The sequence below is a fragment of the Dryobates pubescens genome, chromosome 22 (genome assembly GCF_014839835.1).
Source record: "Dryobates pubescens isolate bDryPub1 chromosome 22, bDryPub1.pri, whole genome shotgun sequence".
NCBI lineage: Eukaryota > Metazoa > Chordata > Aves > Piciformes > Picidae > Dryobates > Dryobates pubescens.
In genome coordinates, this window is record NC_071633.1 from 7,673,375 (window position 1) to 7,686,043 (window position 12,669).

General features: G+C 41.4%; 1 protein-coding gene across 1 annotated transcript; it reads left to right on the plus strand.

Annotated features, from left to right (window-relative positions):
• Window positions 1-202: 202 nt before the first annotated feature.
• On the plus strand, window positions 203-11,294 carry RCN1 (reticulocalbin 1). Its single transcript, XM_054171781.1, has 6 exons — window positions 203-427; window positions 4,135-4,328; window positions 5,870-6,048; window positions 6,592-6,652; window positions 9,480-9,679; window positions 10,693-11,294. Exons 1-6 carry the CDS (start codon window positions 210-212, stop codon window positions 10,798-10,800), a joined length of 960 nt encoding a protein of 319 aa, XP_054027756.1. The 5' UTR covers window positions 203-209; the 3' UTR covers window positions 10,801-11,294.
• Window positions 11,295-12,669: the final 1,375 nt, after the last annotated feature.

Sequence of the window (12,669 nt, forward strand, 5' to 3'; positions counted from 1 at the left end):
CACCACGCTGCAGACGTGGCGCCGGGCCGGGCCGGGCCGCTCTCCCGGCGGCCGCTGCCCAATCGCGCCCACCCCCGTGACCGGCCAGGGGAGGAGCGGGGCGGGGCGGTGGCGGCGAGCGGGGCCGTGATCGGCCTCGGTCTGCACTGGGCAGGGTAGTAGGAAGGGTAGTAAGCCGCTGGCGCGGCGGGACTCTCGGGGCGCGGGGAATGGGGGACAGCGGGGCGAGCTGGTGCCTGGCGCTGGCACTGCTGCTGCTGCCGGCTAGCCTGGGCAAGCCGACGGCGTGGCAGGAGCGGCCGCGGCCCGGCACCGCGCAGCACGAGGACCGGTCAGGCTTCCAGTACGACCACGAGGCCTTCCTGGGCAAGGAGGAGGCGCGGAGCTTCGACCAGCTCAGCCCGGAGGAGAGCCGGCAGCGGCTGGGGTAAGAGGCGCAGGCGAGGGCCTGCGGAAACGTGGCAGGGGGCGGGCGCAGCAAGGGCGGCCCGGCAGGGGGGCGGCGTGGGGCCGCATGTGGTTTGTCCCAGGGGGTGGTGGGGGCTCGGCCGAAGTAGGGAGAGCGGCAGGAGGCCGCTGGACGCTGCTTGCATCGCTCCAGCTCCCCGGCCCCGAGGGGGAAGCTGGTCCCTGCTCATGTGGCAGTGCGCTGTAGCCGAGTCTAACCAGCGCAGCCTCTGCGGTTAACACTTCGTGCACACACCGATTTTGCAAACCAGCAATCAACAATTCATCACGTTTGCGTTTTTCTCTCCTGCCTTTTCTGGTTCTACAGCAATAAGCCTCGTGGAGGGATCTACTGTCTGTGGTGCTGTGCCCAGTGTTGGACAGACCTCACACAATGGTGGAGAGCTTTGCTGCTATAGCTCCTTGCTTCTGGGTCACTTACCCGGACCAGATTAGTGTGAACCAAGTTTAAAGCCTTCCTTCTTCACAGCCCCATTTATACAGTGCCACCTCTCACACATGACTGTCTTTAAAGTGGCAGATTTAATGAAAAGTTATTTTTAAGTGCTTTCTGGGAGAAAACAGGAATGTACACTCTGCTGCACTAACCAAAGTGTATGCTGCTGTGTTTCTAAGACATTTTACCATGCTTAGGAAGGGTGAGAGCACATTGGTCATCTCATTGACTAATGCTTGAAAGGGAATTACAGGGCCAGACAGCACTGATGCAAAGCTACCCTCACGTTCTTCCAGCAAAGAGAAACAAACTAGCTAGTATGCAGAAAAAGCCATGTATGCTTAACTACTTGCAGCCTCTGTAAAGGAGCAGCTGCACAGTATAGGCATGGTTTGACATGGCACATACCAGCCCATAATTGTATTGTGACCTGAGAGTGTGCCTGCCCTTAACACAGATTCTGCTTGAGAAGGAATCACTGGAAAAGCAAAGAATCACACATGGCCCACCCATGCACAGTACCACAACTCAACTGGGCCTTGGAGAAACATGACAATGCTGGTGCAGCATCCAAGAACTCTTATTAAGGGAATGGAAGATGGGCTAATGAGGAGGGCAGTGGGGCTACCGTGCTCTGAACTTTCTGCCTGCCATTTGTAATGGGCCTGTCACTTTCAGAGAACATAAAAAACAACTACAGATCCTCAAAATACAAATGTTTCTGGTTTTTATGCAGGCCAAGGCCAGAGTTTATCAACATATAGTTGTACTCACACCAGGTGCAGAGTGGAAGTGGTCTCCATGCAGTCACTTGGTAGCAGTTTCCTTGCCCCAGCTGTGTTTCATCACCAGAGGTCTTCACAGAGTGGCAGCTTAAATCTGTCTAGTAGCAGTCTGTACATACCTGTTGCTAGTGCCCTCTAGCTCCTTATTATAAGGTGGGAAACTAGTACTGACTGCAATCCCACCCCAGTTAAAAGGAGGAAGTAAGCTTTCAGGTATTACACACTTGTACATGTCAAGTCCTGCATATGAGCTGGCTTTTTTCTGTGTTAACCTACTCCCTGGATTTTTTCTGTATTTGAGAATTAACAAAATAAAGGCACTAAGGCTTTTCAGACTGGTCAATGTACATGAGCTCTACTACAAAACTTAGAATTATCCTGAGCCACTTTACAGGTATTATAACTATGAAAAGTGAGGCCCACAGTCCCTGTGATAGCTTCTTACCTGTACCTTTGGGAGCTTGTGGGCAAGACTATTTCTTTGTCCCCATCTGCAGCTGGGAAGCTGAATGAAATAGTGCACATTGATGCAATGCACCTATAAGAAGAGGTAAAGAGAAAGAGGCATGAAACATTTTCTAGCAAATAGTCTTGACTTCCATGGTACTAAAAATGCCAAATTTCTGCTAGCATAATTATTTATTGTAACTAATACATTTAACAATAGAAAGAAATACCAGCTAAACCAATTAAATCAAGCTCATTGTAGGGCTAATTTATTGACAAATACAGTCCATCATGCAACGAAAGGCACCCTTGGCAGTCAATTCATCATGGAATTTATACAATAGAGAAAAAGCTTTCCAGTCATTTTATATGTTACTACTTCAGAACGCATATCCAGCATCTCCCTTTTCCCTCCCATAGCTCAGAAATAACATATTTATAAATTCAGTTCAATACCATCAGACTCACACAGGATTGCTAGAAATTCAGCAGATGCTGTTACCTGACTCTGGTAACCACTTTCATAACTAAGGCTTAGGAAAAGCTTGCTTCACTAGTTGCTAAGTTCCAGTTGGCAAGGGCCAGTTTCTCTCTGCAGAATTAGGATGTTGAATTGGAGAGAGCTTTTCTGTGTATCCTTTGGCTGCCTGGATGTTTAGGGAATTCACCTGTTGAATCTCAAATCAAGATTTAGACAAGATAACTCCATCTTTTACCCCTTGTTACAAGTGATGTATAACTAGTCTATAGGCAATGTGATTGAGCCCATGAGGACCAGTCGTTCAGATGATACGGAGTTGGTCATTGAGGGGTCAAACTACAGTTTGCAGCTGTACCCCATGAGCAGTAGGAGTACAAGGGGTAAAACTGCTGATGAGCCTAAACCCAATTTGGATGCACAGAGGAGATTTGATGCTGGATGACACTGTTCCAAGAGCAGGTTCCACAGTTTCCCACAGGCCAGTGCCTAGATTATAACAACACTATCACAGGTGTACCTACAAGTTGTGGAATTAAAGCTGCATTCTTACTTTAAAGAGAAGGTTTTACTATCTAGTCTACCGTTGTAGCTGGGACAGAAGACAGTTTTATAAGCTCAAACCCAAACTGGTAGCATTTAGCAATTACAGGCATCCCTTGAGACATTTCTTGCAGAGAACCTAAATAGTAGAGGAACGCGTGGCCTCCTTTTTAAAAAACAAAACAAAGCAAAACCCAAACCAACATGCATAATTTTTCAGGTCAGTTTTATCTGCAGCTATGTGCAGAACTTTTCAGTGGTGAAAGCTTCCCTAGGAGTACACCAGTACGTTTCACTCCTGATTTCAACAGGACTTAAGGCTAGCAGCTTTACAGAGGGCAGTGGCGTGTATCCCAGCTGTCAGCAATGACTGGAGACCTGCTGCAGACTGGCTGTTGTTTTAGCAAGTAACAGGCATTCCTGGCAACACAAACAATACAGCTTTTTGTTGGGAAAGAGGGAAGAAACAAATGGAGAGACAGGAGTGTACATGCTCAGTATTACACAGTCACCTCACTCTGTCCTAATGTCAGTCTGCTGGAGAGCCACCAGAGAAACTGGAAGTGACCATGTATCCTAGATTCTTGCTCTGGTTGCCTCCAGCAAATTCCCATGCAGATTTTCTCTGAAGGTGAAGTTAGGGTGTCCTTCACTCAACGAGTGTGGCCACTGCGTCCAAAAGTGAAGAGCAGGTCCTGCTAAGTTAGTGGATACAACCTATGAAGTACAGATACTTTGGTCACTAATTTTGGTCATGTGAGTTCTGTTTCAGTTATTCAGAGCAATACTGAATAGTGAGTAGAGACATATCCCTTAAAATAATCTGCAAAATGCCAGAAAGCCTTAGCCAGTAGGATAGCTTTGTAAATTCTGGGCACGCCATTTGTGTGGAAAATCATGGCCAGATACAGATTACTAAAACGACATGCAGTTTGTTTCTGTGTCAGCTTTTAAGGATTGCTGGTCTCTTTTTACAGGAAGATTGTGGATAGAATAGATGACAACAAAGATGGCTATCTCACAACAGAGGAATTAAAAACCTGGATTAAACGGGTACAGAAGCGCTACATCTATGAAAATGTGGCTAAAGTTTGGAAAGACTATGATCTAAACAAGGACAATAAAATTGCCTGGGAAGAATACAAACAAGCCACATATGGTTATTATCTAGGTAAGATAATACTTTTAGATCATATGCTTCAATCTTACTGAGATTATAAAGCATGATTTCATGCCTTGCAGTCAACAGGACTTTGGTGTCACATTTAGGACTCGGGAAAATCACATTAAATTTTATAGACGTGCAGAGGTCAAAAGCACTTCTTAGTTGCTTACTGCAGACTTTTCCCACGTGGGTCTCCAGCACACAGAAGGTTTTATAGAGGGATTATTAAATGTACTGACAAAGATGAATTCATGTCTTCTTCAGTTAGAAATATATTCTGTTTTAAACATTAAAAATGGTACTGTAATTTAACAAATAATATATTGCATAAATAATGAGTATTTGGTTCAGTCTCTAAAAATCGTAAGAGTATAGGCTGAACTTAAGCTATCCTAAAGTTACTGATTAAAAGAGGTCTTGCAGAATAACATGCTTCAGACGGGGATCAACTGCAAATGAAAGTCCTTAACAACTCAGGCGAAAGAAACACATATTGAAAAATATACCTGCATCTTCCTCCCCCCATACCTTCCCTTTGCTTTTCATAAGTTAATTAAGGAAAAAGGAGGTAAGAGATCACTTAAGCTAAAGGGCAATGCTGACAGACCAACAAATCAATATTAATTGACCATTTAAACTTACTGAAAATGAGAAGACAATATCTACCTACCACAGAGGCAGTTTCTGGAGCAAGCTTCCAGTGGCAGTAATAATTTCAAATTCTACCTGAGATTAAAGTGGAGTTTACTAGGTTTGCAGAAGGAAATACATGACACAGTCCCTGCAGCAGAATCTCGGGGAGCCTTTTGTCTTTGCTCTTTGTAATCCCGCAGATTTAGAGAACATTGTGGTCTTGTGTTAATGCACACTTAACAATTCCCATCTGTGGTTCCTGGCCTAACCTTTTTCAACAGTGTTTGTCTCCCAACATGTGAATTTCAAAATTGTTATGAGTATTTGTCATGTTGTGGTCAGTTTAGTGATCCTATTTTAAAAATGAGATCAAATATCGTTTGATTCATGCCACTGAACACATTGAAAAATGTAATTGTTTTAATATGAAAATAATTGTTAGGTTGCCTGTAACAGAGTTGTAGCAGTTAGATAATTTCAGTCAGTCTTCTATCTTCTGAAACCACTTTTGTTTTGCTTGCTTTTTGAAACTGAAGCTCTGTATGCTGATTCCTGAGAAGAATAAAACTTGTGTGAGTCAAATCTACTCCAAATACTGCCTAAGCAATGGTTGTAAAATCAGATTAAAAAACCCCCAAACAACTCTGTGAAGGTTACAACACTGCAAAATCCCTCATCCTGGTTTGCAACAGAAAGCTTAGTGAGATATTTAATAAGTCACCTTGAAAAAACCATACAAAATACACAACCTCTGAGTTCAAAGCTTAACAGCAAAGAAATTCCATTTTAACACAGCTGCTGTCCTAGCAATAAGCCTTTCTATTTCTAGAGCCTAACAGCAAACCGGGATGCTTTGTTGTGGTAATGTGTTTAAAGGGGAGCATGCTTCTGAGATTGCCTTGATTAACTTGCAGAAAATCCAGAAGAATTCCAAGATGCAACTGATCAGCACAGTTTTAAGAAAATGCTGCCTAGGGATGAAAGACGATTCAAAACTGCAGATCTGGATGGAGATTTAGCTGCCACTCGTGAAGAATTCACTGCCTTCCTTCACCCAGAGGAGTTTGAGCATATGAAAAACATCGTTGTCTTAGTAAGCAGAGCAGAAGCAATGCCATTATTTTTACTTTACTTTTTTTGATGAGCTTTGAAGTGCTTCTTTAGCCTTTCTGTGCAGAGTTTTGTAGAAAGAGACATACATGTAATAGCTAATTGGGGAACAGAAGGGGATGCCTTTCATGAAGTTCACTTGATTTAGAGCTTTCAGTATAAGAAAGACTTGTTAAATGCATTTAGCTCCTAAATGGAATCAAGAAACAGGGGCATGGAGTTACACCAAAAAAAAAGATATGCTGACATGTGGCAGCAAAGTGTTTAATGCAAGCTTGTATCTGCTCAAACTTAAAACTTAAGCCTGATGTCGAGTTCATTTGTACATCATTTCATGTTCATTTTGCAACATGAAAGGGTATTTGTGTATTAATTCTATAAACAACAATTACCCTGGAGTCAGTGAGAGCATGCTTGGCTGCATGCAAGGGGCAGGCCAAAGCCTCAAAACATTAAGTGATCAAGAGATGAGTACCCAGAATGCTTGGTTCTCTCTCAATCATTTCAATGCAAAACTATTTTTCAGGAAACTTTAGAAGATATAGACAAAAATGAGGATGGTTTTGTGGATCAAGATGAGTACATTGGTAAGTGTTGGGATGCATTTCTTACATAATCTCCAGTCCATTTGTCTATCTTCTCTCAAATTTGCAGCAAAATTTGACCCAAAGCTGAACACTTGTGTGCTGCAGTTCAACCATCCAACCCAGAAAGTTGAATTTCTTTTCACACACCAGCAAAAGTATCCTTACACTTTACAGCATCAGATTCTCCTTTTACTCTCACATAATTTGGCTAAGAGGGTGGGTAATAACATTTTTCATGACAAGAATATCCTTAGTATACTTCACCACATTAAGAGCTTTTTGTTTAGAAATGCAAGAGGATTAGAAAGTGAATGAAGTCTCTTCCCAAGTTTGACTGGTGGCTGACCATGTGAAATAGCTGGGAAGCACACACTGCAAAAAAAGAAAATTCATGGTTTTTCTATTGGTAATTTTCCTACTGTAAGTAAAAAACCCTGTACTTCTCTGATGGTGATGCCATTATTTTTCTTCTAGGTACAGAAGATGCTGATTTCACACAGTCCATTTTCAGAAATGAACTGTGCAAAAGCAGCACTAAGATTTAAGATTCTCAAGTGATGGGCATGAAAGTTAGCTGTGCTTTAATTCAGTGACAGAAAGAGAACAAAAAATGGGAAACATGAACAGCAGATCAGTCACAGTTGATCTGCACAAGCTGTAGTCACACTAGGTAGGTTGGCTGCTGTCTTGTACTTATGAAAACAAAACAGAAGCAGGACAGGAGATCAGCAGTACATAATACGTTTTAGCCTTCAGAATCATGCTGATATCAAAAGTTAACTTTTTTCCACTGCACTCACTTTGATGGGTTTTAAATCAAAAAAGTAGCACCAGAAAAGCATTAGTGCAAACTGAGATGAATCTTTCTGTTTCTAGTGGTGCTATAAAGATCACTTCACATATAATAGGAACAATATACACACGTTAATTAATGGCAGGGAGGTTCTATTCCTTGTAAATTATATTTAGCCTCAGAATGTGAATGCTATTCATTTATGACTGAAATAACAGAGCAGCATAATTTCCACAGTAATTTCAGTTCATTCACTGACATTACCTACATATAATTATAAGGTAATTGTCAACATTTGTTACCATGTGAATGCTGGTTTTTTCTTGTCTTCTATAGATAGGAACATAGAATGTTCTAGTCACGATCACCCCACATTGGCAAGGATGATAAAAATCAAATTGATGGGACATGTCAGTTGCTTCAAATAAACAATATAATTTGCACTTTAAAAAATGGAAAAAAGAAAGTGAATGTGTTGTCTGAAGTTTTCTTCATCAGTTCAGGAAAACTATGGTTACAATATTCCTGCTTCCCCTTTCAGATGTAGTATTTTTTGGTTTTGATGAAGCTGGGCATAAAAAACAACCACCACCACCAAAACCAAATCTCTTCTTTGGTAATTTATAAGGAACAACAAAAATACATCAAAACATTTCAATCTCTGGGTTCAGGTATTTGATGGAGAAATCTGCTGAAGATTTCCTTCAAATAGAAAAATCATCCTATTTTGTCTTTTACAAAATTTGGTTTAGATTTTACACAGGCAGCAAGACAAAAATATTCCTAGTTGTGTTAAGCAAAAAGAATTAAATTCTTACTGTGCACAAGCAGGTAACAGAGTATTTAAAGGCCTCTGGACAGTTCTACCAGTAGAGAACTTCAGCCTAGTGTATATGCTCACACTGCAGGGTAAGGGAAGTTATTCCTAGAATTCATACATCCTGTACATACTAGCCAGCCTTTGGCCCCGAGACCATCCATCTGGGGTGCACATTTCCTTAGTGCATCCTGAAAACCAAACTCAAAAGGCATAGAAGTAGTATCAGAAAGCAAGTCTTAATTAGAAATAGAAATTGGAAAGCCTAAGGAATAGAGAGGCTTGATAAACAGAAAACAACTGATTTGCCACGGTACCCAGAAGAATAAAAGTGGACACACTACTCACCATTCAGAATGGTTATATGTCATTTGCTTTTAATAGGCACTGCTACTCTCCCAACTCTGTTTATACAGATAGCTGCTGCCACTGTGGGATCCTCTTAAACACAGGACAGGACTGATGTACAGAGCCACTCATGTATATGATCCTGCATCACAAATGATGCATCCTACATCACAAATGGTACTCTATCCCAAGGTACCAATCCATGACAAGTGCACTGCCTGTGGTTTCTCACACAGAATGATTCATGACTTCTCCAGATCTGTGGAATGCTTTCTACTGGAGTATGCTGCGGCACTGCATGGTTAAAAAAAGGACTCATCTACCAAGATGAATTCCTCTTACACAGACCTCTCCAAAAGTAGGACAAAAGTGTTCAAGTTCTGTTTAGGGACTTCAAAAGTAGGACAAAAGATTTTTGTTTTCCTAAATGTTCCCTGTACCTTTTTTTTCCTTACCCATTCTCTGCTGGCTGGAGCCTGATCTTATCCACAAAAACATTTCACTGGGAGGAACAGGATAGAATTGCTGAGCTCCTTTCTTCCTGTGTAACTGAGCCTAGCACTAAAGCTAATGACTGCTATTTGTCTAAAGATCCTTACAAGATTTTCATTCTGAAATTCAGTGGACGATGTCTTTCACCTCTCACGGTTGCCTGACAAAGGTAATGTAAGGATGGACAGCATCACCAGCAGTGAAGAAACAGGCCTGAGAGAAGCAGCACACAGCTATTAACAGCCCACATTTCATTTTCTGTACAAAGAAACACTGTGAAAAGTTTAGTCTTCCTCTGATGAATAGTCAGTCTTAAGTTTGTACATAATTTGCAAATTAAATATGACTCCAGTGAGACTTTTTTTTTTCCTCTCCAGCTGATATGTTTGCAAATGAAGAGGGTGGACCAGAGCCTGACTGGGTAATCACAGAGCGTGAGCAGTTTTCAGATTTCCGTGATCTCAACAAGGATGGAAAGATGGACAAAGAGGAAATTCAGCACTGGATTCTCCCACAAGACTATGATCATGCACTAGCTGAAGCCAGGCACTTAGTCTATGAATCGGATGTAGACAAGGTACTTAGTGCTTCTTAAGAAATTTATATAAGGTGGTGTGGTTTTTCTTAATGATATCAGATTGCAAGAATTTATTCCTTATGATTTTTCTTATTAGTACACTTCAAATGGAGTTTTGCAGACTAGAATTGCTAATGCATTAATGCATCAATGTTAGTTTCAGTTGGTAGGGTTAGAATCACAAAGTAAAAGTAGTAAAACAGTTTATCAGCTCTAGAATTCCCCTTGGCTTTCATTAGGTTTATTATTTATCACCATGGCTTTTGTATACTAATTAAACTGCAAGAGAAAAATAAAAGATAAATTACATAGGGGCTAGCCAAACCCTGCCCACACACACATTTCTGTAGATTCATAGAATAGTTTAGGTTGGAAGGGACCTTAAAGATCATGTAGTTTCAACCCCCCTGCCATGGGCAGGGACGTCTTCCACTAAACCAGGTCACTCAAGGCCTCATCCAGCCTGACTTTGAATACCTCCAGGGAGGGGGCATCAGATACACTTCCTTGACTGAAAGACTGGCTCAGCACATCCAGTTCATCTAACCTGGGAGATTAATGGTTCAGTAGATCCCAGATGGTGATCTTCAGAATTGTAATGTGATTGAAGCTGGAACCTGAAAAGCCAGAACAATTTGCATAGACAGCTTGTAAATTGCTAATGTAAGAACCATCTTCAACAAAGTACACCAGAGGATTTTCTATTTTGTTGCCAAGAAGGCAAAACCAAACCACAGAGCAAAACTGCTTTCCAGAGAACCCATACCCTGTTTGGCAGTAAATTAATTACAAAGAACTTTCAATTAGCAGTTTGACCTAGATGAAGCCAGTGGGAATTGCATCTTCCACCGGGGTCCAAATTTCACTCTCCATGACAGCTACAATGATCCCTGAACCCGCAGTCTGCTGCTTCAAAGAAATGTTTTCCAGGGCTCTTGTAAGTCTGTGCTGGTGTGTCTTTTACTTAGCTTTTAAAATGTTCTTACTGAGATTTTTTATTTTCTTCTCACCAGGATCAAAAACTAACAAAAGAGGAGGTTCTGGACAACTGGAATATGTTCGTTGGAAGTCAAGCTACTAATTACGGGGAGGACCTCACAAGAAACCATGATGAACTATGATACAGTACAGCAGCCACTATGTCACAGACCTTTTCTCTGCTTTATTGAAATCACCATGTCCACCCTCTCTTTTTGGAGAAAGTGGGCAAGGGACATACTCACAAATGACTGACTTGTATTAATATATTTTTAATATGCCAGTTTGTTACCTCAGAAACCACATAGAGATAGATTTTTACTCTTTACAGATAGCTAAATACACTATCTTAACTACTACAGTTTTATTTTGGGAAAAGTAAAAAGGTAACTTTTTTTAATAGGTTAGAGCCTGACCTGACAAAGGCACTTCTGAAAACAGGGATCTTTAATAGTGAAATATTTTCCATAAATACCCACTTTTACCATAGTAAAATGCAGCTTGGATTAGAAAGAAACCTAATCTTTAAAACAGACTAAGTTATTTAGTTATCTTTTTCAACAGAAATAACAATTTAGAGTTATACTTTGACTCTTTTTCCAGAGAAAAGGTTTGACATAAGATCCACAGACTTCTCCTCCACGCTATTTTTCTCTTCTGGTGTGGACCAGAGGTGCTGCAGAGGGTGACCAGCAACCCTCTGGGTCATGGCTTTCCAAGTGCAACATACCCAGATGCCCCTTCTTTCTAAACGCCCATCCCAGTGCAGAGACAGCACACGTGGCCCAGCACCCTGTGCCGGCATTCCTCAGCGAGGGTTGTAGAGTTCATAGTGACAGCTGCTCCTCCTGACAACAGAATAACATACAATTGTTTGTGGGCTGTTGGTTATGCTCTTTCCTGGGAGGAATTATGCCACATGGAGCATAATTTGTCTCACGCTTTTCGCACTTTACCCAAGCCATAGTCTTGCTCACACAGTGTGAATGGCAGCAGTTCTGTGATGGAGAAAGAATGAGACATATCAACCCTCTGGGCCTTCTGTCTTCTCTGCCACATAAGAGGACAGATTCATGTGGCTAAAGCTCTGGTTTTGTATGTATATATGTATAACTACGTGTTACTGAAGCAACTAAATGAAGGTGGCTTTCCTTCCAAAGAAAGGGGTAAGCTTTCCACACAGGTGCTTTCTTTTTTACAGTATAATGTGAGCTATTGCTTGTATATTTTCATATACCAAACAGATCTAAGTTTGGTTCTTTTCAAATGTACTGGTTTTAAAATAAGCACAACAAAACCAATACATCATTTTGATACTATGAAGGTGCAATAACACTAACACAGGCTAGCAAAAAGGGATGGTGTTTGAACGTATGAACCAAGCCTTTAAAGCCAGTAGTTCTCAAAGCACAGGGTCAGTGGCAGCTCCTGCAGCACTGGGTGGTCATCTACAAACTATCTGGACTTACGGTATCATCTGTTTCGCTTCACCTCATTAAAAACAACAACAACAAAGCAATAAACAAGCTAGAAATAAGCCCAATATACATAGCTGCTGTCACTGGAATTTGTTTTGAACACCAACGCTAGGAAATCAGAGCTCCACAGCAGGGTTGGTTCAGTTCCTTGAAGGTTTGGTGTATAGCATCACACGCTGGTGATCACATTGAGAGAGGAAGCTTTGAGAAAATAAATTTGTGAAAAACATGAAACAATGCAAAACTGACCTCCATGAAGAGTGTCATTTTTATAAGGGCAATAAGAACTGTGGTGAAATCTTTTAACATCTTCCAATTGAAGATAATTAAATGTAGATACCAGTGTCTGGCAGAGATTACATATTCTTGCTAGCACAATTACTAAGCATTTTGGTGTGCACTTAGGACATTGCCAACAATGTCTCTGAAAAGTCCCTACCTCTAACATGCAGTAGGACAAATGTCATAAGACATAAGTGAACTGCTTCTGCTTTTCCAGTACCCTCAAGTTAAATAAATGCCTAAACGCAGTGT

Coding starts and splice junctions, on each gene's coding strand:
- RCN1 (XM_054171781.1), top strand. CDS start 210: ATGGGGGACAGCGGGGCGAGCTGGTGCCTGGCGCTGGCACTGCTGCTG. Junction 4,329..5,869: donor CACATATGGTTATTATCTAG/GTAAGATAATAC, acceptor ATTAACTTGCAG/AAAATCCAGAAGAATTCCAA. Junction 9,680..10,692: donor ATGAATCGGATGTAGACAAG/GTACTTAGTGCT, acceptor TCTTCTCACCAG/GATCAAAAACTAACAAAAGA.